Source organism: Orcinus orca, chromosome 10 (genome assembly GCF_937001465.1).
Source record: "Orcinus orca chromosome 10, mOrcOrc1.1, whole genome shotgun sequence".
NCBI lineage: Eukaryota > Metazoa > Chordata > Mammalia > Artiodactyla > Delphinidae > Orcinus > Orcinus orca.
The window spans coordinates 95,050,177-95,074,694 of NC_064568.1; the positions used below are offsets into that span (position 1 = coordinate 95,050,177).

The 24,518-nt window shown below is 43.7% G+C and overlaps 1 protein-coding gene and 2 long non-coding RNA genes across 15 annotated transcripts in view; 2 read left to right on the forward strand and 1 right to left on the reverse strand.

Annotated features, from left to right (window-relative positions):
• LOC105748168 (uncharacterized) overlaps positions 1-24,518 on the forward strand; it is a 629,731-nt gene that overhangs the window by 589,179 nt on the left and 16,034 nt on the right. For 5 of the 8 annotated variants that reach the window (XR_007479895.1, XR_007479893.1, XR_007479897.1 and 2 more), the window contains 4 exons: positions 8,250-8,371; positions 11,920-12,100; positions 22,254-22,410; positions 23,660-23,770. This is a non-coding gene — a long non-coding RNA (uncharacterized LOC105748168). Of the gene's footprint in view, positions 1-8,249; positions 8,372-10,087; positions 10,207-11,919; positions 12,101-14,738; positions 14,861-20,767; positions 20,885-22,253; positions 22,411-23,659; positions 23,771-24,518 lie in introns of all 8 variants that reach the window. The other 3 variants (XR_007479891.1, XR_007479896.1, XR_007479894.1) reach the window with 3 other exon arrangements.
• The window catches only part of LOC117202695 (uncharacterized), a 197,410-nt gene that overhangs the window by 29,888 nt on the left and 143,004 nt on the right, over positions 1-24,518 (reverse strand). The window lies entirely within an intron of this gene.
• LOC101274523 (F-actin-capping protein subunit alpha-1-like) lies at positions 1,118-2,835 on the forward strand. The gene has a single exon (XM_012534385.3). It carries the CDS (start codon positions 1,118-1,120, stop codon positions 2,000-2,002), a length of 885 nt encoding a protein of 294 aa, XP_012389839.1. The 3' UTR covers positions 2,003-2,835.

Below are 24,518 nucleotides of genomic sequence, written 5' to 3' on the forward strand. Positions count from 1 at the left end.
CAAGGAAAAATATGGAGTGTAAGCATGTGTTTCCAGGTCATCAACATGCAAGCAAACATGCATGAAAATGAGTGTTAATTTCCTGCGTGATTCAGTGTTTGCAAGACTATCAAGTCATTTCCCATAGGCAGCCCAACAACCATCACATGGTAATGAATTTCTATTACAGCCACGTATGATGGTTGAACCAGAAAACTAATGAGCAAAGAAATGAACAAAATAATAACAATGGTGATAACAGTAATGATGGTGTAATACTTAGCTGGCAAGGCATTTACGACTGGGGTCAATAGGGTAATGTAGTTATTTGGGGGCAGTGAGAACAGGTCTGATTTTCTCATTTTAACATTTGTGGTTTCTGCTGCCTTTACATTTTTAAAAAATAAAAATTCTCAATGAAAATAGACCCAGCCTAATGATCAAAATGGAAACAAGTTGTATGGATAGTAGTTTGTGCTTTTTTTATGTTCTTCTTACTAGGTTTTAGAGGTCTTTTAAATTTTCCGTGGACTGTTCTGCAGAAATTAAAACAGAAAAAGACTCTAGCTTTTTGGAATTTTTGTGTTCAGTGTTGAATTATATTCTTCATTACCAATTTTCTCATTCATACGTATGTATCTTTGGGCTTTGCTTTAGTTATCTATAAAACTCAGGGTGGACTTGTGCTTTAACATGGACTAAACCATTTGAAAACAAGACTGTTTTAAAGATAAATAGGTATTTCAAAAATTCATTTTATTCTCCTTTAGAAATCACTATTATTTTCTTCTCACTTTTTCTTTCTCTCAGTTATCATCAGATATATTTTAATATCAGATTGAAAGGAGAATTGATCTGGGGTTTTTTTGTTCTTTGTTTTTTGCGGTACGCGGGCCTCTCACTGCTGTGGCCTCTCCCGTTGCGGAGCACAGCCTCCGGACGTGCAGGCTCAGCGGCCATGGCTCATGGGCCTAGCCGCTCCGCGACATGTGGGATCTTCCCGGACCGGGGCACGAACCCGTGTCCCCTGCATCGGCAGGCGGACTCTCAACCACTGTGCCACCAGGGAAGCCCCTGATCTGGTTTTTACAAGGTAAAAGTACATGATGAATTTAAAACATCTAGAGAGCAGCCCAAGATGGCTGACTTGGAGGATTGGGTGTGGGATGAGGAGAAGGTATGCATAGCTGCTAAATTCATCACTCATGCACCCCCAGCGGAATTTAATGAAGTGTTCAACGATGTCCGGCTACTACTTAATAATGACGGTCTCCCCAGGGAAGGGGCAGCACGTGTATATGCCCAGTATAACATGGGTCAATTCATGCCTGTGAAGATAGAAGGATATGAAGATCAGTTCTTAATTACAGAACATGGTGACCTGGGTAATAGCAGATTTTTAGATCCAAGAAACAAAATTTCCTTTAAGTTTGATCACTTACGGAGGGAAGCAAGTGACTCTCAGCCAGAGGAAGTAGATGGAGGTCTGAATTCTTGGAGAGAATCCTGTGACAGTGCTTTAAGGGCCTATGTGAAAGATCATTATTCCAATGGCTTCTGTACTGTTTATGCTAAAACTATAGATGGGCAACAGACCGTTATTGAAGAAATGGCATCCATGTATGCCATATGTATTGAAAACCACCAGTTTCAGCCTAAAAACTTCTGGAGTGGTCGTTGGAGATCAGAATGGAAGTTCACCATCACACCCTCTACAGCCCAAGTGGTTGGAGGACTTAAGATACAGGTTCACTGTTACGAAGATGGCAGTGTTCAGTTGGTTAGTCATAAAGATGTACAGGATTCAGTCACTGTTTTGAATGAAGTCCAAACTGCCAAGGAGTTTATTAAAATCATAGAGCATGCAGAAAATGAGTATCAGACAGCAATTAGTGAAAACTATCAAACAATCTCAGACACCACGTTCAAGGCCTTGTGCCATCAACTTGCAGTTACCTGCACCAAAATCAACTGGAACAAGATACTCAGCTACAAGATTGGCAAAGAAATGCAGAATGCTTAAAGGCTGAATATAGGATTCTTCAGTACATGGAAAGAAAGGAGTCAATGTGTGGTCATATGGTAAATAAGTGATTTATAAACAAGAGGGATACTTTTCTAGGGCTTTCAAAGTTAACAGGTTTTCTAGTCTCATGGAATACTGTTGAACTTATAGCATTGTCTAGATTCTTTTGTGTTTTCTGCCTTGTAATTTTCTGTTTTCACTATATCTACTTGTAAATCTTTTTTTTTTTTTTTTAATTCTACCACATTTAATGATGGAGAGAGATATCTATCCTGGAGTCATTTTTCTACTTAGAAAATTTTCCTAGCCATGAAGCCCTGTTACTGACACAGACAGGTAATGTGTTCAGTGCTTTTCTACCCCATCCTTCACAGCACTTCTGGCACCTCACTGGTTTTTACTGATCAACCAACAGCTAAAGAGGCTATGCTACAAACTATAGCTGAATGGAAGACACATTCATCCTTCTCCCTCCGATCGCTTTGATCATCATTTATAACATCTCATAACTATAGTTTCAAACGTTTGGATTGGGGCTTTTCAGGTCCTTTTTGGAGGCAAAGGAAGTTTTCTGGAAATTCCATTATAGCCAGCTTCTCTGGGGAAGTTATTTTTAAATCCAAAGACTTGGACCACATTCCCTACAAATGAATGTGTTTGCTGTTTTCCCTTCCCTCATCGTCTCCTTCCCATCTAGTACCATTATAGTGATAGACATGTGCATTTTTAGAAGAGTTTTACCCATTTATTATTATTTTTGTAATATTCAAAAACTGCTGACATACTAGAGATATAGTAGAGTATAAAACTTGAAAAAATGCAGATGTTGAAGGAATGATAGTTACCCTGTGCTTTAATACTTTATGGCAGGATTGTACTATAAGCGAATGAATCAAACAGCCATGTTTGTTAACGTAGTTAACAGTCATAGTCAGACAGTATCTTTCTATTACAACCTGTTATTTGAGGGAAGACTAGTGATTTGTTCTAAACAGAATGTAAAACTTTTTCCAAATTAGTCTTCCCAGTCCTGCCTGCCAACTCAAATGTAACCGTGATAGAGCAACCCTTCCCAGGTTTATCGGCAGGTACAGGTGTGATCTCAGAATGCACAGGTAACACAGATACGACAGGACAATTGGTAATGGCGGATTCATTTACATTGTTTACACTTCGATGACCAGGCCTTAAGGGAAGGTCAGTTTTTTTAAAAACCAAGTAGTGTCTTCCTCCAAACACATGTCAAAGAAGAGTCTGTGTTTCAGCTTCGTTTTGGCTCGGTAATACAGTCAAGCAAGCTTATTTCCAAGTGACCCGTTGAGCTATGTAAGCATTTTTGTTTATTTCAAGTAAAATATACTTGTATTATTTGTCACTCATACTATCCATCCATACCACACGATCCTCTGTATCAGGTAGTGAAAAAGAAATACACCTGTTTTGTTCTTTAAAAAAAAATAATAAAAAATAAAACTAAAAGAGAATTCTAAATAGCAATTTTTCTTGAAAAGTTGTGTCAGTTCATGCTCATTTTCTTTAATGGAGTGTTGTTAGTTATCTCATTTTAGGTAAATATTCTCTAGCAGGTTTCAGCCAGAACAAATATTTACAGTTAAGCCCTCAACTCCAGAAAATGGCTTTGCATGTGTGCTGGGGGGAGGGTTAAATGCAAAGGCTGATTTTGTCTTCTCTTTAGACACGCCGCCACAATAAATCATTCAGAGACACTCAAACGGATGTGTATTGGAGGAATGCTCACCTCCGTGAGGCTAAGGTAGAGGGTTAAACGGCTATGCAGGCTATGACGCCACGTAACCAATGGGCACACTTTTCACAGACAGAAGGGCCATGCTTTAGTCATTTAGTCATGGTAAATCTGTAGTGACAGACGTTTGTTCTATATTTGTGAATGACCTGATTTGGCATGCATGCAGCTCGTTCCGCTGACAATAATGGTAACACGGTATGAGGGAGAGAGGAAAGAAAGGAGGAGGAACAGGGGGACGAGGTGAGGTGGAGGGAGGAGAGAGACCCAGGCAGACTAGAGGGAGAAGGGGAAAGGAGTTTTAAACAGCTGAAGGTCATGAGCATCTAAGGGTGGCTCTAAGGAAACCTGCCTTTAGTAGATAGTTATTTTAATTTGGGAACAAGTCTTACATTCATTCCTAATCGATTTGGAGAGGATCACCTTCCCTTCCTCCATGCTCCCTCCCTCTTCTTTCACTCCTCTCCCCTCCAGTCTCTGGGGGAGATAGATATTTGTCAGAAGCATGCTTCTGTCTCAAGGAATCCCTTGTAATTTGCAAAACTTGCCTGGCCTTCCACCCTTTGCTGCAGTCCTGCTACCCCTTCAGCTAGGAAAGAAGCTGGCCCCAAGTGATGAAAAGAATGAAGGGCTGCCCAGAATGATTGACGTCTGCGCTGACCAGCCAATCCAACGTGTGGCCCTCCCCCGTCATTCTCCAACACAACACTTACTGTCATCCGAAACTATCTTATTGATTTCTTCGCAGTTGTTTAATTAACCAAATAGGATGCAAGCTCCATGCAGATAGGGACACAGTCTGTGTTATCCACTTCTTCAGGGAAGAATATGTATGTTCTCTATCTTACTTGTATTCTCATTATAAAATAAACGCTTGAGGAGTATTCAGTGAATCTATACAGATACTTTTGTATGTTGAGTTCTTTCAGTTTGCAAACAGTAGAGACATACTGGGGTTACCTCGGTGAGCGGGTGTTTATAAGGTACACACAAGCAGGCGAGCGCTCAGGAAGCTCCACTGGGAAAAGGAGCATGGATCTCCCTATTGAGGATCCACTTGGAGCTTTATAACCTGATAGCCCCTCTGAGGACACAGCATCTCTCTGCTCACTTCTGCTCAGACCAGGCAGCCTTCCCTCTCTGCTCCAGGGCTCTGCCATGTCCGTGAAACAGGTCCCCTGGCTCACCAGTTCCCCTGTTCTGGACTCCCCAGCATCATCAACCCTCTGTGAGTTCTGAAGTCAGACTCCTCCAGAAAGGAGGAGTGAATGATTTGCCTAATCACTACGCAGTATAAGGAACCCCTTTGGGGAAAAACTGCCTTGAAACCAGCACTCAGAGGTTCCTTACCAGGGGAGCCCATCAGAAGCAACTGTACAGCTTTTTCAAAATACACTTCCAGGGGATCCGCTGATATGGAATAAATTAAAATCTCCATCTGATATGGAACTGGACATCTGATATTTTGAAAAGTCTCTCCAGGTAATCCTGTTGTGCCCCTCTGGACCACAGCCAGTGCCACTGATGACTGCCTTTGGGCCAGGTGCTCATCTTCAGTCCAGTCAGCTATGCCCAGGGAGGTGTGACCCCTCCAGGCGGTCACAAAGCACCGAGCTGATCTCCCTGTGCTATGCGGATGCTTCCCACTAGCTATCTACCTTACGTTTGGTAGTATATATATGTCCATGCCTCTCTCTAGCTTTGTCAGAGCCTACCCTTCCCCCTCCCCATATCCTCAAGTCGGTTCTCTAGTAGGTCTGTGTCTTTATTCCTGTTTCACCCCTAGGTTCTTCATGACATTTTTTTTCCCTTAAATTCCATATATACGTGTTAGCATATGGTATTTGTCTCTCTCTTTCTGACATACTTCACTCTGTATGACAGACTCTAGGTCTCTCCACCTCATTACAAATAGCTCAATTTCGTTTCTTTTTATGGCTGAGTAATATTCCATTGTGTATATGTGCCACATCTTCTTTATCCATTCATCCAATGGTGAACACTTAGGTTGTTTCCATCTCCGGGCTATTGTAAATAGAGCTGCAATGAACATTTTGGTACATGACTCTTTTTGAATTATGGTCTTCTCAGGGTATATGCCCAGTAGTGGGATTGCTGGGTCATATGGTAGTTCTATTTGTAGTTTTTTAAGGAACCTCCATACTGTTCTCCACAGTGGCTGTATCAATTTACATTCCCACCAACAGTGCAAGAGGGTTCCCTTTTCTCCACACCCTCTCCAGCATTTATTGTTTCTAGATTTTTTGATGATGGCCATTCTGACTGGTGTGAGATGGTATCTCATTGTAGTTTTGATTTGCATTTCTCTAATTATTAGTGATGTTGAGCATTCTTTCATGTGTTTGTTGGCAGTCTGTATATCTTCTTTGGAGAAATGTCTATTTAGGTCTTCTGCCCATTTTTGGATTGGATTGTTTGTTATTAAGCTGCATGAGCTGCTTATAAATTTTGGAGATTAATCCTTTGTCAGTTGCTTCATTTGCAAATATTTTCTCCCATTCTGAGGGTTGTCTTTTGGTCTTGTTTATGGTTTCCTTTGCTGTGCAAAAGCTTTGAAGTTTCATCAGGTCCCATTTGCTTATTTTTGTTTTTATTTCCATTTCTCTAGGAGGTGGGCCAAAAAGGATCTTGCTGTGATTTATGTCATAGAGTGTTCTGCCTATGTTTTCCTCTAAGAGTTTGATACTTTCTGGCCTTAAATTTAGGTCTTTAATCCATTTTGAGCTTATTTTTGTGTATGGTGTTAGGGAGTGATCTAATCTCATACTTTTACATGTAGCCGTCCAGTTTTCCCAGCACCACTTATTGAAGGGGCTGTCCTTTCTCCACTGTACATTCCTGCCTAAGGGAGGTACACTTCTGACTAAGGCACTATGGTCAAGAGGAACCGACATAAGAGTAACTTGAGTTGACGTCTCAGCCATGTTGTTCTGTAGATGGGTGGCCCTGGGCAAGTTGTAAAAAATTCTTGAACTTCATTTTATTCCTCTGCAAAATAGAAACAATAATATGTACCTGGGTTTTAAGTGAGATATTTTATGAGAAAGCCAGGGGTCATCAACAGGGCAGGGGAAGCAAATACAAATTTCCTAGACTGTGGAATCTCCCCAGGTGCCTGGATCCTGTCTGTTGCCTGTCAATACAAACACTACATGGAGACCATTCCCCCCACCATGCTTGCTGGCGGGGACTCCCCCCTACTTTTTAGTAGGAAGCAGCTCTTGACAGCCCTGGTAAAATATGAAGAAAGTATCTTATAAAATATAAAGAACCATACCAACATTGAGGATTATTTAAGTACAAATTAAATAGCTCCATCACATAACTTATCTAAGAAATATTACTGGGATGAAGGGCTCCAGATGCCCTCATCCAACAGTAGAGAGCAGAGGTGATTTTTTTTCAAGTTCTATCTGGGGTAGAGTCCTACCCCACAAACTTCTTGAACCATGCCTTTCTTGCCCAAAGTATGTCCTTCCCATCCCAGAACCTTCCTTTTAGTTATGAGCAAATACAAGACAGGAGCTAACAGCCTGTGTTGTCGACACTTCCTAGTCAGAAAGCAACAGATAGATAAGAATGAAAACTTGTTCCAAAGGCCCACAGGCCCTGATGTAATTGAACGGCAAATTCAAGGGAGACCACAGAAGCCCACCGCTGCTCCCTGGACATCCGAGGTGGAAGCTGGGCTTTCTCAGAAGGACACATGAAAGAGACTCTATCTCACCCCACCTCCCACTCGGCAGAAAGGCCTCTCCATGAACAACCTCAATTTTCTAAAGGGCTGAAGCTTCCCGAGGTTCAGAGCATCGAGACGCAGGTCCAGGTGGGCCCTGTGTCCCAGCTCCATCAGTGCCTCGTTCCTCGCAGAATTCAATCAGATCACCTGTTTGCAGATTCGAGTCTCCACAGTGGCCAGCCCTGGTCTGTCTTTTCCACTTCCTGCCGCCCTCTCACACCCTCTCACCACTCTGGAGCTAAGTGAATACGGTTTTCCAAATATAGTTTTGCAGCCAGTGTGTTAGGCCTTCTAATGAGCCACGGTAATTGCTTCTGCTATTTTCCAAAATGGAAATCAACCTCGGAAGAGCAGCTGGGTTGTTGCAATGTTCTCCTCCCTCCGATTACACCCCCCTCCCTACAAGTCAGTCAGGCTGCAGCCTTGACTGCTTCATCTGTGAGCGGGGCCTGTGGGACCCGCAGGAGGAATATGCTGATGGCAGCACAGGCAGGGAGACGGAATAAGCGCGCTATTGTGTCTTTATTGCATTTGGGGGAGTACGGAAGGAGGAGGTGGGAGGGGAGTATGGAAGGAGGAGGTGGGAGGGAAGGATCTGCCTTTACTTTTGATTTCTAAGATATTCTCTTACGTGTTGTGCTTTTCGATGCATCTGAAAAGATGACCAGGTTTTTAGATGACAGAGCAAAGATGTTTCCGCCCTCCTTCTTTTTTTCAAGAACTGCTCCGAAACAGCACAGAGAACAAGAAACAGAAACACAAGCCCCGTATTCGTTAAGGGCAGGAGACATCTGGAATCTGGAACCACCATATATGGAGACGAGAGACAGATGGAGGAACGGTAAGGTGCTTCGTAGATAGAGGTACGGAAAGTTAAACCTGAACGCCCAAGGGGGTCACCATTGCAAATCAAGCTGATTCACTCTGCAGAACACGGGGCTTCCCGGGCCCACGAACGGCAGCGGCCAGGAGTGAGCGTGGCCCTGCAGACAGTCCCTGCGGGAGAAAGGTCATAATACCAGCTACCATTTGTAATGTGCTTACTGGGGCCTGGCTCTTAACAAACATTCTCTCCCGCAGTCCTCACGACAGCAAAACATATTATTGTCCCCATCTTGTAGATGCAAACACTGAAGCTCAGACGGATAAAATCATTTGTCCCAGACAACAGAGAAAAAGATTCTAAACCAATGGAGGCTTAATTCCAAAGCCTTACCATCAGAACCCCACCTCTCCATGTGAAACTGAGGCAGGGGTCGCAGCTGTAGCTACGTTGACTATGTGGCCAGGCTGTCGTATGGCTGGTGGGGTTGCGAGCAGGCACTGGGCAGGGCCGCTGCTGTCTGACGTCCGGCCCTACTGCGTGGCTCGGCCATTTTGCTGAAGCTACCCTGTTGTTTTGAAAATTCCTATAGAAACGGAAGTGTCCCCACCTCCCCTTCAATAGGATCTGATCTGGAGGGACCCTCGTCCTGGAATGGGGCTTAGACCTAGAAAGTGAGTTCTTCGAGGCCCACAGTAGCCAAGGGTCCACCAGACACACTGTTCTGGGTCCTGAGGGGGAGGGCGGGCTAATCCCTTCCTGCGCCCTCCTGTTTGCTGCAGCCCTGCTGCCTCTCCTGTGCCACCCAGAACAGGTGCCCATCCCACTGCAGCTTCCCGCCCCTCCCCTCTACCATCGGGTCCACTGGTCGCCAAGCGCACACACGTCTGGGTGAACCTCGGTCATGAGGAAACCAAGCATCCCATGTCGAAACCTTTAAAACAAAGTCTGCAGACACGTGATGAGAGTCTACTCTGCTAAGTGGTCACTGTAGGCACTTCTGAGGTGAGAAAGACAAAGGGCATGGCGTCTGCCCTCAAGAATCCATAACCAGCTGGAGCTTCTAGCATCAGCCCCAGAAGAGGGCACTGAAAATACCAGGCTGCGTGTGGTCAGGAGCAGGGGGAGAGGTTCTCAGCGTTAGGGAAGTTGTTCTCATCGTCTGTTGTCTCTGGCTCTCCCATTACGTTGTGAACTCTTCGAAGGGAGGTGGTTTTTCTTTCCCCCAGGCCATAGCAGTGTGTGGGTGAGCATTTGTTCAGTAAGCATGTTTTGAATGAATGGAGGAAGGAAGGAAGGGAGGGAGGGAGGGAGGGAGGGAGAGAGGGATCCGTATGTTCAGAGGAAGGAGTACTGCACAGACCTGGAGTATCAGGGAGGGTGTCAATGAGGATGTGCGTCTGCAGCCAGGCAGAAGGTTTGTCATCCAGTGACTCCACGTTACCACTGGAAACTTCCAAAGGACAAGACAGTCCCAGAAAGAGACTGACTTGAGAGTAAGCCCAAAAAGCAGGCTTGTGGCAGTGAACTCTGGCGAGACTGATGGAGACAAATGGATGTCATGGGGACACCAAAACAGAGCCTTTCCAGGAAGCAAGTAAAAAGTCAGCTGTAAGTTAAAGAAGTATCTAGAAACAGATATATGTTCTGACCCAGATGTTGCCACTGACTCTAAATTCCTATCTTGCAAAGACAAGGCAACTTTTATAATGCATTTATTTTTACTCCTGCCAGACAGCCTGCTCGTACCCCAGGCGGCTGCAACAGTCTGCACCTACAATCAAAGGCTATTCAAAAAAGTGTGAAATTCTTTTTTTTTAACATCTTTATTGGAGTATAATTGCTTTACAATGGTGTGTTAGTTTCTGCTTTATAACAAAGTGTATCAGTTATACATATACATATGTTCCCATATCTCTTGCATCTCCCTCCCTCCCACCCTCCCTATCCCACCCCTCTAGGTGGTCACAAAGCACCGAGCTGATGTCCCTGTGCTATGCGGCTGCTTCCCACTAGCTATCTATTTTACGTTTGGTAGTGTATATATGTCATGCCGCTCTCTCACGTCGTCCCAGCTTCCCCTCCCCCCTCCCTGTGTCCTCAAGTTCTTTCTCTAGTAGAAATTCTTGCTGGCATTGAATGCCTCAGAGTCATGGGTTCCTATTTGCCACTTATGATGACATCCAGCAATCAGGACCAGTACAAACTAACTTCTGCCCATGCTACTAACAGATAAATTGAATCGATGGTTATCCCTTCATTCAAAAAACATTTACGAGCATGTACCGTACGCTTCGTCCAAGTCCTAGGCGGCAAACTGAGCACTGGAGATTGAACGGGGTGGGTACACAGACAGGGTTTCTGCTCCGTGGACTCTGGGTCTGGTATCTGCACAGATGTTCACTTCCTTTCCTAGCTGATGCTGCTTCCAAGCCCTGGGTCAGGAAACTACAACCTGGAGGTCAAATTCAGCTCACCACTTGTTTTTGTACAGCCCTCTCAAGCTAAGAATTTTTTTTTCCTTTTTTAAGTGGTTGGAAAAAGCCAAAAGAAAAATAATATTTTGTGACACATGAAAATGACATGAAATTTAAATTTCAGTGTCCATAACCAGTTTTCTTGGAACGCGGCCACGCTGGCTGGTTTACGTGCTGTCTACGGCTGCGTTCGTGCTACAGCAGAGTCATTGCCACAGAGCGTATGGCCACAAAGCTGAAAGGTTCTACTATTTGATTTTTTATAGAAAAAGTTTTCTGACCCCTGTTCTAAGCAAACTTTCTCAAAATGCACTCCATAAAACATTACTTCTGAGGATATTAATGTGTTAGATTTTTTTTAAAAAGATTTCCATTGTCAATATATTAAAAGTTTCTCTACTCAACATTTTCTCTCATCTGGAGTGTGCCAAATACACCCTCTAGGACAGGATGTGGAGGTCTCCAGACCTGTTCCTACATTTGTTTACTTCCAGGGAATCTCATAATACAGGCGGTTGTGCACGGCACTCTTTGGGAAATACTTATCTAAACAGAGTTCTTACTCACAGGCTTTCTTTGTGTTATTTCTGACACCAGTTGCCAAAAACCAAAGCAGTGTCATTGCTGGAGAAGTAAGCCTTTTCCTACCCAGATCTGAAGCCCCTTCCTCTGACGCATAGCCCGATTGTTCTGAAGCCTCCCAGTTTGATTCCAGCTAAAGAATTAAGTAGTTAATCTCTACCTATCACACTTAGAGTTTCCATACGCTTCCCGAAATGAAACCTTGTGGGGAAGATCCCAACCCCTGGCTGTCGGTTGTCTTGCCGACAAGCTGCTCTTGATTTATTATGTAACCATCCACATACGTGCGCATAAAGGGTCTCAGGAAGAGCCCAGGGTGGGTCAGCTGGGGCTCCAGCACGCTGGGACACATCTGGAGAACTGGAGGTTATCTGCACAGGGGCTGAGAAGCCTCCTGGGGGAGCATTAAGGGAGAAATAAGCCAGGCATAATGACTGACTCAGTAAGAACGTCTTCATCCTTCTAGGGGAGGGCAGTTCTGAGGACCGTGTGATCTCTGTCCCATAGATGCATCCCCTGCTTCGATACCCGCCTGCTTGAGTCCTGTGAAGAGGTGGCGATGCAGAAAGGGTGTAAATAAAAGCTGAAAGAGGTGTTTCTTGAAATTCATAAAATCTTGAGGCCTGAGTGACACTGCTTCGAAACTGAAGAAGATATGCTTCCCGCCATGCCGCGAGGCGTTGGTCTGGTAAGTGCTCACGGCATTGGGGATGCTGCTGCCCAGGAGAGAGGGCCAAGCAGTAGCACAGCCTCCTGGGGGTGCTGTGGCCACTGGAGAAACCGCAGAGCCCCACCTGCTCCTCAGAACAGTGATAGATGGTGTGGAACCACCAGCCAGCAAGAGACAACCTTGCCTGGTGGAGCGGTGGATGTGATGGCCACCGGCAGGTTTTCTGGTGTCCAGGGCAGAGGAAGCCTCTGCTCTTCCAGTGGAGTAGCAGCAGAAGGGCAGCTGCATCTCCTAGAGCACAAATGAGACTATCTACTCTCCCTCCCAGGAGGGTGGGTACCAGGAATCCTTGGGGCTAGTGGGCACGGGGCTGCCATTCTGTGTCAGGCTCATGACCAGTGAGCTTGCGACCTTCAATCTCACTTCTAGTCTCAGAAGGTGCATGGGGGAAATTTGGATTTCTTCTGTCCACTAACAGAAACACACATAATCTCACACAGTTGCATGTATTCCTATCAAGACATGTGCTATGAATGTAAAGGCTCACAGGTACCCAAGCTGTGCTTGTATATGAAACCATACGTTGTTAAAATGAGGTGGGAATGGGTGAGAGTTAGGTGGAGGGTCTAAGCGGATGAGTCTTGGGGTTGGGGGTCTCGCCATCCCTGCTTCATCCAGAGAGCTCTGCTTTTATCTGTTCTATGCACTGTGCTTCTACCTAAAGATTTCTTTTAAGAAAGGTTTTCGTGGCAAAACAAAGAGCTGTGAAAAACCCACTTGATATAATCCAACACTATTATTTTATAAATGAGGAAATGGGGACACAGAGGGGTTAAGTGACTCACCTGAGTTCATGAAGACAAAAGTGTTGGATTAAGGGCTCGAGTCCAATGTTTTTGTTTTGGTTTGTTTTCCTATTACACCTTGCAGAGAAAGAAGGAATATACACTGAAACAATGAAGTCTGGGTATTTTACACAGCTTCATGTGTTTCATAGTTTTAGTGGTCAGAGGTTTGAGAACTGGCTTATTAGATCTTTTAATTTTTCTAGCTATGATTTTATAGCAAGAAAAATATTAGCTATGGGGGCAAAAATGTAGATTAAATTCATACAGTTATGTATCAAATGACCACAGTTAATACAATTTTCAATTCAACTCTACAGTTGAATTAAAGTCTACTTAGACATGTTGTACTAATCAGAAATATACAACAAAATGAGATCATTGTGTTTTAGAAAGAGCCTTGAAAAACAATGGCCCAGTTTTCTAAGCACAGAAGGAGACAAAAAAGATGACAAGAAAGTTGGCGAAGAAGTTCATGAGTAAATGTAAAGAGAATAGAATTATTCACTCTGCAGAAGAAAAGGCAAAAGAAGCTAACCATTTCCTGGGGCATAAAGTATCTCTTAACTGAACTGCGCTCCTCTTCTCATCCACAAGGAGGACACAGTAAGAGTGAACCTTTAGAAAGACCATGGGAGCTTCAAGGTGGTATAGAGTCTGAAGAGTAGCTTTGAGGTTCTTCAGGCCATGCAGAGCTATAAGGATCAGAGGTAGTGCACGTTTAGTTATCATTCCAGGGAAGAAATGATAGCTGGATGACTCATGGTCTCTGTTATTATTTCAGAAAATATCAAGTATCACCATATGGTGGAGGCTAAAGGTAATTCATCCAGGAGGTGTAGGGGTAGGAAGCGGGAGGCCAAGGCACCACCTTCCATCTGTACACTAAGACGGTTACTTGGAGTGCCCACCCACCCTGCACGCTGCCTCCGTAACCAGCTCTGAGTGCCCTTTGTACCCTACCCTGCCCCTCCTGCTGTCAATTAGAGATTCCCAGCTGCCTGCTGGTGCCGTGGCTGCAGTTTACAGATGAGCGTTGGAAATAAGGCAAAACCCTTTCTTAGAAACTTAGGTTGCATCTAATGTCCTCATTTCTTAATACGCTGTCATAAACTTCTGAAACATGATCGAGTTCTGGACACAAGTGACTATCACACATCCCTCCCTGTGTCACCATTTTCCCTTTCTTAGCAGAGAAGGCATTTGAAGCTGGTAGAATGGGACACACACAGCTGGGAGCCGGACGCAGGCACATCTTCCCAGAGGGGGCTGTCATAAAACATATGCTCACGTGAAAAGAGACAGAGATGGTACTTACAGGAATTGCTAGCCTAACCCTTAGTACCTCGGCAGTGCCCACTTCCAGAGAACAGGACACCACGGACTGTCCGATGGTGCATCTTTCAAGTTCCCTTGTTTTCAGACTCCAGATGTCGTGTCGCTATATTGTATCTATATCTAACCTTGCAGCCCCAGGGCCCAGTGATGGTAGATATTTGTAATGGAAAAAAAAAAAAAAAGATTCAGAAATAGTGATTGTTCACTTCAATTTTAATGGACCCAGAAGATGTATTGGAATCCTATGGAATGAAAGGATTATTTGTGACTGACGAAAGCTTTTTGTTCAGTTAACCCCAAGTCATCAGCATAATTAGAAAGTGAAATCCAAGATTTCAGAAAGGTGTATTTGCAAGTTGGTAATTATGAAAGCAACCAAAAGCCAACTCAACAATAAACCTCCAACTGACTAGCTTGCCTGATGCCCTGAGATTCTTGGATGATTTGGTGTCAAGTGCCCCTTTCACTTTCAGGAAGGAGGAAATGAGCAGCTGAGACTCTTGTCTTCCAAGGACAGACCCTGACTAATTCTCTCGTTGTTCCTGCCTTTCTCAGTCTGGGCAAAGCTGTAAGCTGGAAAACTCAGCTTCAGATGGTGAGGCACTCTCTTGCAAATTCCAAGGATTTAGCGGGAGTGGGTATTAATAATTTGCAATGTCTGGTGGTGACTCAGGTCTCCGCAGACCGGCTGTTTAATCTGCAGCCAAGCCCCATTTCTCTGCCTGTGGCCCTGGTCCCACATGTCCCTTCCAGGATTCCGTATTTCACATGAGTCTTTGAGGTTGTAGACATGGCTCTGTCTTCACGCCTCTGGAAGTATGAGACACCCAGGAGGCAGTGCAGGCCCCTTTGAGTGTAAGTTGTGGAATCAGCCTACTTTGATTTGCTGTCACGAGTCTGCTGTTGAGAGCAGCTGTGCCCCAGTTATTACTCAGGCTAAGAAGACGACAGCTTTTACCGATTTACTTGGGAAAGTCTTTGGAAAGCATCTAGATGTTCTCCAACTTTGGCCTATGGATAGGGCATGAGAGTCATTTTGTATACTGCTCAATTTGGAGGGTCTGGTTAATTGCAGCAATTTTCTATGGATTTTTAAAAACTGATATTTCAAGGACTGACCTGAGCAATTATTTCACTGGTCATTAACGTGAAATGGAAGAGAGAGAAAAGATCAACAAGATGGCGTGGAAATCATGCTGCTTGAACGAAACAATTATAATAGTTACAAGAAATTTTTTTAAAGTAAGCTACTAAAATAAGGAAGAATGGTGGTGACTAAAACTTATGTAAAGGCTGATTGAAACTTTACTCCCTTCAAATGGGATTTCATCTCTAGTGCGCTGCAAATGTCCTTAGAACCTTACTCTCCCATATGCTGTCCCAGTAACTGTCGCCCACTCCCACTCCATATCTCTCCTCTCTCCTTCCAAACTCCTCGAATATCTCAAGTCCACATTACTGCTCAGCCCAGGCCCCGCACTCCACCTGACTCCTCTTCTCACCTCCTTACTGAATTCTGTTCCACCAGTAACACTGTCATTTCCGACATGCATCACTCCAGCCAATCTTGGTTACTTTCAGTTCTGCCCTACAACCTGATTCTGCAAACAAAGAACTAGAGAACAGCACAGAAGCCTTTTGTGCAGGTGGAAAGGGGAAGAGCCTCTGAATAATCCTTGATTTTTTAAATTACACATGCAAAGGCCTAGTATAAGGCCATAGCAAGAGAAATGACCACTAAGTAATTCACTAATATTAACTATAATGAGCTGGAGGAAATGGAGTGAGGTTAAAAAGTGAAAGAAAGAAAAAGAAGGAAAGGAAGGAAGGAAGGAAGGAAGGAAGGAGAAGGAAAAAAAGGAGAAAAGGGAAAACAGCAGTTCCTTTGTAAAATTTTGTTTGAAGTCCCAAATTTAAAGTTCTAACTCTGATCACAGCAATGTAGAAGTGGCCTTATTCTTAATAAAAGTTATATATATATATATATATATATATAAGGTGAGAAACTGTGACAAAACTATGCCCAGAATACAGCATGGAAAGAAATATATATTCAAATGATAATGGTCATTGCTTGGGGAGGTAGATATGTAAGAAATGTAATTTTGGAAAAAAGAGTAACTGATAATACACATAGAATCAAGCTGTAACATCTCCCCAGCTACACCAGCCTTCCATATCATCATTACTGAAACTCTTTCCACTGGCATAGATATTCTTCATTGTCTCCCTTCTTCCTTCCTTTCCTCCCTCCTTTTTATCTTCTTGTCACTGTCTTAACCCATTCAGGCTGCTGTAACAAACTACCATAGACTGAAGAGCTTATAAACAACAGACATTTATTTCTCACAGTTCTGGAGATTGGGAAGTCCAAGATCATCGTGCCAGCACATTTGCTGTCTGATGAGAACCCACTTCCCAGTTCATAGACAGCTGTCTTATCTCTGTGTCCTCACATGATGCAAGAGGTGAGGTTGCTCTCTGGGGTCTCTTTTATAAGGGCACTAATCCCATTCATGTGGGCTCCACCCTCATAACCTCATCATCTCCCAAAAATACCACCTCCTAATACCAACACATTGGGGGGTTAGGATTTCAACGTGAATTTTAGGGGGACACAAATATTCAGTCTATAGCAGTCACCTTCAAGGTCATTCAAGGATAAAGATATTGATGAGGGTAGGGTTTCCATGCAATGTGACTTGTCTGATTCTCTTTGAAAATAGTCATAATGGGGCTTCTACAAATGTGAGGGAGGAAAGCAGTACTCAGTATTGACTGAACACATACCAAGTCTCATGCTGTACCCTTGACAAGCACTAACCCTCTCACTTTTTTGTTTTGTTTTCTTTCACAACAATCATGTGAGGTGTGTCTGTAATTACAGTGGAGTTATATGATGCATGTATTTGATTTATTCAACCTAGAGAAATTAAACTGTATGTACTTCCCAGAGAAGAAGGTGGTGGTGGAGTGGGAAGAGAGAGAGATTGCATTTAATATAATTGGTGCAAGTGATTTTGCTCCCACTTTCACTCCGTGAACTCAGGCACCAGAGTGCCCAGAAGATGTGTGTTTCCTCAAACTCTCTCTCTTACCAGGGTGCCTCCAGTGGTGTTTAGCATCTCGGAGCACCAAGACTGATTTCAGTGCCTAAATTTGCAATACAGTTTTTTTCTTCCAAAATGGCTCATAAACTGAGGCCAGGATTTTATCTGTTCCACTGTTGGAGGAAAATCTAGCTGTGTGAGACCCAGTGAGAGATGATTTGGGAGATGACTTTGGAAGAGAAACCATATAGGTGCATTTTGGAGCATATTGTCAAGAAAAAATTTTGATATATGTGATATTTTACTTCAATTGTTCCGTCTTATCTCACATGTGCGACTCCACTTTATCTCCATTTTACAGATGGGAAAATTGAGGCTCAGGGAAGTTAAGTAACTTGCCTCCTGCCATATATATGGGGCCGAGATGAGATCTAAGCCAAGGCAGTCTGGCTCCTAAGCACATGCTCTTCCAACTCTGCTTAAATCCAGCTGCATTCTCTCCTTGCGTCCCAGTTTCAAACGGTCACCTGCTTCTTGGCCATCTCCTGGGTGTCCGTGTCATCTCGCTTTTCCTTTGCTTCGGTTCAGGACTCTTTTGACAAAAGTAATCGTCTAAGTCGTTTTAGAATATTTTTGCCACACAGGTCATAGGCAGTTACTGGCATCTTCATTTTCCCAATAAGGAACTAAGTGGGAGATAAGTTTGGGAATCTGAATGCTCCCAACTCAGCATCTGTTCATGCTGGTTTTCGTGCAGTGCCCAGGAGTGCCCACAGCCAGCTGTCTCAGTATTTGCTGAGAATTTAGGGTGACAACTGATGGAATGACTTAGTGAGACCTCGGAGAACAAACAAGGATTTTATTGTCTTTATCTGGAAACGTGTGGCGTAGTCATAGACTGTGTTGGAGTCCAGAGTTACTGATGGCATCAGGACCCTTTGGGGCTGTGTGCCTGCCTTGTTCTTATTCATCCTACCGCTCCCCCTAATTACGCTGGCCGTGTGGGTGGCCCAAAGCTGCTCTCGCAGGAGGACTTGCAAGAGAGGAGCAAGGCCTCCTACCATCACGTCCGATGTCACCCTGTAGGATATTAAAACCGACTCAAGATTGTGTTGAAAAATGTTTTCCTTTCCAGTATGCTAATAAGAACAAGATCACATCAGTGGATGTGCATCGTGGCAGGATTTTTCCGCGGCCGAGTCTTTTAATGAGCTGTTCCATAATGAGGGCCCATTTGCAAACAGTATCTGGGCGCTAGTCAAAGTTTAAAGACCTCTATTTTCCCCCAACACGCGCCCTCTTCCAAGCCATGGCTTTAATTCTTTTAAACAGTAACATTAATTGGCTGTTAAGTAAAACAGGAGAGAACACAACAGATTTATGATATTTTGAGAAGCTACAGCAGTTCTCAAGCATTCAGAGAAACAGGCTTGGCCTTTATGAGGTAATTATGATTTAGTGTTTTCTCTCGCCCTGTTGAGTCTGTGGGCTGCCTCTAAAATGGATCTGGGATGAATGTCAAAATCAGGATTTACAGTCAAACCTTTTCAACATAGGAAGTGCAGGAGAAGTTTACTGTTTTATATCTTTTTCTCCTAAGCAATACTGCGTCGTGCATTTCTGTGCTGTTAGGTTTTGTAAGATCTCCACTCCCCAGCCCTCCCCCCCCCCCCCCCCCCCCCCGCTTTGAAATGGTGTCTATAAATTACTTCTCCGGATAATGCTGCTGTATCATCAAAAAGTGATTGTTTTTGCAAGCAATCACGAGAGAGCATGTCAATTTAAATTAGCTCTTTTTTTCTTCTCACCCCTTTTCTCCCTCACCCTCTACAGGAGAACTGCTTTCATCTTAGTTTTTCCACCCTTTCAGAAATGAGCAGAAACCGACGAAGCTTGATGAACAAGAGCTCTTTCTCCTTCTTCCTGTGTCTTTTTTTTCCAGTCTCTCTTTGAAATGAGAACTGTGTTTAGCTGTTGCCTTCAGGGACAGCAGACCCTGGGGATCTTTGGGCTCCAGGGGTTTCATCCTTGTCTCCCCTTGAACATAAGGAAATCTGAGGCAGTTTCTTTCCCTCTGGGAGCCTCCCTTCTCTTAATTTATAAAACAAGGCAGGGGGTGATTTCTAAGGTGTCTTCCAACTCTTAAGTGTTAACATTACCTATATATGTCCCAATAGTAGTATATTAGGCCACTTTGGTGTGTGTCATTGAAGAGTACATGTCACCCCAAATATGCCACTTTGGCATAAGAATTATTTTGAGCTAAAGGCATTTGAAATCCCTTCTCTGCCAAAACACAGAGCCTCTGCAGATAACTGAATTGTTATATTCCCTCCCTGGGAGCCACTCTTACCTCCTCTTCTCAGAGACCTTCTGGTCAGCACCACACCCAGACAGGCATTGTCATAAAACTATAATATTTCCCATCTCTTCTCCTAAGGGCCTGCTTATTTCTCCTAAAAATCATTTGTTTTCTCATAAGTGCCCTTTTCCCTTCTCCCTCCCCTATAAAAATGGCACATAAGCCCCAAATTCTAACCACCTCCTTTGAATCACATGTTTTCTGTGAACTCTCTTGTATGTTTGTGAATCAAAATCTGTCTTTTCCCTTGCTAATCTGTCTTTTGTCAAGTTAATTTGCAGGCCCCTCATCACAGAACCTAAAGGATAGAGAAAAGGATTTTTGTTTTCTCCCTTACATTTGTGTGTGTGTGTGTGCGCGTGTGTGTGTGTGTGTAGAAGTTGCAGAGATGGGGATGGAGAGGATGATGCTAGGAGTAGTATTTTTCTTTAAACAAAAATTTTTATGAGGAAGCTTTGTAAGAGAAGGCACATTCACCATGCTTATCTCTACCGGGAACCGCTCTACAGCACCACTGTCAGTACAGCCCTCCCTTCCCTAGGTAAGGGTGTAAGCATGGCATGCACTAGGGGCTTTTGGGGATTTTGTTTTGGTTTGGTTTGGTTTGGTTTTGGTTTTTTCTGGGAGGGGGGAATGTAAGGAGGGGAGAGAAGGAACAGATGCCAATTCAAGGTCAGCAACTTTTCAATATGGGCTCAGATCACAGTTATTTAACTGTAAAGTTTTTTTCCCTCCATTTTATTTTGCTTTCTATCTTATTGGATAATCTTTGGAGGTTGTTCCTGGCAAGTTGGGAGTAGGAAGTTGCACCTCTGGTCTATTGCCTGATGTCTTCATAGAAGAGACCATTCAGGGACTTAGACCAGAGTCTAGAAATAGCCTCTGAACATTTGATTAGATTACATACTATATGAAATATAGTATGTATTGTATATAGCACCATCGACTTGTAATGCACCCAGGATGTCATCGTATAGTATATACAGCTTTATAATATGACATAGTTTATTGCAGCTACAATTTATTGAATATTAACTATGTGCCAGACATGCTATTAAGCCTTTTTCTTATGTTTTCTCGTTTACTTTAGATGATGTAGTTTATATAAACGGTAATTCCAGATAATATTTGGTGTTGGTAATATCTTCCAAGCATTTCTCCTGTCTTCAAGATAAAGAAGTTAAGACACCCGGAAAAGGATCCAGCAGTAAGGATGTCCTTGCAAATAGATGAGATAATAAAACAGGACTTATTAGAGGAACTATTAACCCTTCCTCCTCCCCACCGCCAGCCCCCATCCACTCTAACCACACACATACACACACATACACACACACACACACACACACACACATCCTTAAAGATCTAATACAGAATAATTCAAGGGTCCCACTGTATTCTAAAATCTTCCCAGCTGGGATAATTGGCTTTGGAACCTCCCTTATCTCCATGACTCTCTCCCTCATACGCCAACATCTCTAACACATAATTTATGAAAACACAGTAGACACTTTTTAATAATTAAATGATAGCTAATAGGAGCTTTTAAAGTAAGCTGTAAGAGCTTGGGAAAGGAGGGGAGACTAAGATGGTTAGCCATCCACATATTTACTTGGAATGACTCAAAAAGGTTCTTCACCTTGTACACCATTATCTGCGCCTGGAGGCCCCCCAGGTTTGCTCTGTTTGTTAGCCGAGGTCTTTTCCAGCAGGCATTTGAAGCCGCAGTTATTCCAAGGGAGAACCAGACACCTGCCCCAATTTCCATCACCCGGCATCACCCACTCTATTCTCTCCAAATTACAGTGCAAACAATAACACAGGTAAAATTAGCCACGACACTAATCATATAGCGCAAATGTGTAAAGGACATAGAATGATAAATGGCAAATGCAGAACATGTTGTGTCATATCATGTAATCTCTCTGGCTGCCGAGCCCAGGAACAAAAGAGACTTGTGCCCTGTTTGTTTAACATGCTCCATATCACAAATTGGAAATCCTTCCTAATTAAGATATTGTTAAATGTCCTTTGTTAGCAGGTTTTAACAATGTTAATTAGGAAGTTAGACTGATCATTGTTCATCTAGCAAAAGATTAGGGTGATTTGCACTGTAGCTTTTGAGAAACTTCTGAGCGAAACAGAGGAGTTTCCTTTCTGCAGGGAGGGGAACTGTGGAGAGAAGGAGGGGACGGGATGGGGAGAAAGGACAATGCTACTCCTAACATTTTTTAGGCTACGGGCCAAGGCAAAGCGTGAGGAAATGTAGCTGAGGGCCTAACAGCTGTTAGAAAGCAGTGCTGGCCTTGACCTTGTGGAATAACAGTATTTGCAGATGTAAAGTCGATCCCCGCCATGGTTCTCGCCTTGATAATTCAGGAGACTGTGGTCAGAGAAAGCAGAGTCTTGAGGTCTCTTAATCGTCGGTTGAGTAAGGGTGTGGATGGAGTTCAGGACACGCTATCTCAAAATACAACACCTGGCATGTTAAATATTTTAAGCTAAAGGAGTTTGAGAAAACGGCAGTTGCAGGAAGGTCACACTGACCTTTCCTCTGATTTTCTTTCCTGAAACAGGTCATAAAGCCCTCCTGTGAGAGGTGCCCTCCCTGGACCAGGATGAGAGGAACATCCTTATCTCCAAAGAAAAGGGGATGCGAAGAAGAATTGGGATGCACAGGCCTGGCTAAGCGTCCCCCAGTTTACTACTCTGACCTCATACCTGTTGTCCTAGGTATTCTTCCACGTCTGTGCTCTTCACCAAACCTGGCATCGAAACACCCAGATCTCACTTGCTTCAGGTCTTCATTTCCTTATGAAGCTCCTGTGTCGCATAAACCTTATACTCAATACGTGTGTGTACATATCTCCGGTTCATCTGTCTTTGTTGATTTAAGGTTCACACCCAATCAGGCACCCTAAGAGGCTCCCGAAAAACTTTTTCCTCCTCTTCGGCGTCTTCTTAAGCAAACAGAAACAATGCCGTGCCAGCCATATTTCAGACTCTTCTCAAATTACCATTGATTATTTTAGCACCAGATGAGTCTGTGCTCCTTCTTCTATACCCCCACCTCCTGCCACTTTTGTGCCCCCAACACACACACATGCGATAAAGAAGTCAGCACATTTTTTTTCTTTTCTTTTGAAGGGTAGCAGAATATGCCACCCCAAAATATGACTGCAGGAGCTCAGGACATGCCACCCCGGCACATTGACTATTTCGAGCTGTCGGCACTTGAAAAACAGCAGATTCTGGGAGAGACTTTCTCTCAACTCCCCTTATTTGCCTAAAGACAGATCCTCCAAAAGGAACTCCATCACTTGAGTCCCCTTGAGTCCCCTCCCCTCCCCTCCCCTCCCCTCCCTTCCCTGGGAGTTTGATCAGCCAGGAAAAATTGACTCTTATCCCAGGAGGGAAGAGTAGAAGTTGACACCACACCCAGACAAACTTTGTCACAAATGGTCATCCCCTCCCTCTTATTCTTCTAAGAGCCCATCCATCTCTCCTAAACATCATTTACTCTCCCCTAGGAGCCCTGCATCTGCCCTCCCCTTTCCCTATTAAGATGATATTTAAGCCTGAATTCTAAGCCACCCCTTTGAGTTACTCATTTTCCCCTGGTATCTCCCATGTATACATGAGGTACCCAAGTTCATAAACTTCTGTTTGTTTTTCTCTTGTTAATCTGTCTTTTATTACAGAGGCCCCAGCTAAGAGCTCAGAAGGGCAGAGGGAAAATTATTTTTTCTTTCCTTCCTCCCTTGCCCAATCCCCAGCCTGATACTGGAGGCGACTGGATTAAAAAGAAAGAAGGAAGGAAGGGAGGGAGGGAGGGAGGGAGGGAGGGAGGCCTCTGTGTTTAGCTACTTTGAAATTGCAAGTATGAGAGCAAAGTATATTTGGAGAGGAAGCAAGAGCTGGCTGTTTAAAAACTACCAGAGCACTTGGGCTTCTCTGATAATCTTGTTCTCTCTTGGCAAAGGTGCTTGCGGAGGGCTGGCATCCCAGCAAGAGGAAGTATTGACTAGAAATTGAACCCAGATTCTGAGTTCTGTTTTTGGCTTCATCAATGATTTCTGAGTACAAACTGAGGGTGAGTCACTGAACTAAAAGTCACACCTACTTGGAGATGGTACCAGGTATCTCAGTGCAGTGATTTTCTAACCACGCACACCCAGCTCTAGGGAAAAAACGTCTTACAGATATCCAGCAGCTACTCAGTGCCAGGCACTGTGCTAGGTACTTTACATAAATTTAATCACAGCTAGCACTTAGCTTCAATCACAAACAGCCCTGAGGCCCATTTAAGTCGCTCTCGAGCCTCTTTCATCCTTGGGGGACCCCATCTGCTGGGGGGATAAAAAGCCCTTTTATGTTCTACTGCCTCACAGACCACCCACCCCAGCAGTTTGTGCTTTGTCACAAAAACCCTCCATCTAATTAGCAGCGCACAATTTTGATGAAATACTGGTGAAATAAATTATTCATACATGTCAGAATCAAGTATAGATCGGATCATCTTGTAAACTGTTCCGATGTCTGTAATTTGCTATAAAGTGCTTTAGCATAGATAATGGGATATCATGTATGTGTTAGCTTAATTCACAACCCAAGTGTAGGAGGTGCTCTAACAGAAATTTACTTGTTAGGGGTGAGCAGTCAGAGTTCTCACTGGGAAGTCCAGCTACTACAAATGCACTGCTGTTATCTTATCTTGATCAATATTGGACAGTTTTTGAAAGAGCACGGCCAAGGTCAGAAGTGGGTGTCCACTGGTGAATTGGTGGCTTGCTAATTAGCATACAGGCTGTTATACATGGGCTCTCAATGGTGAAGTTTGA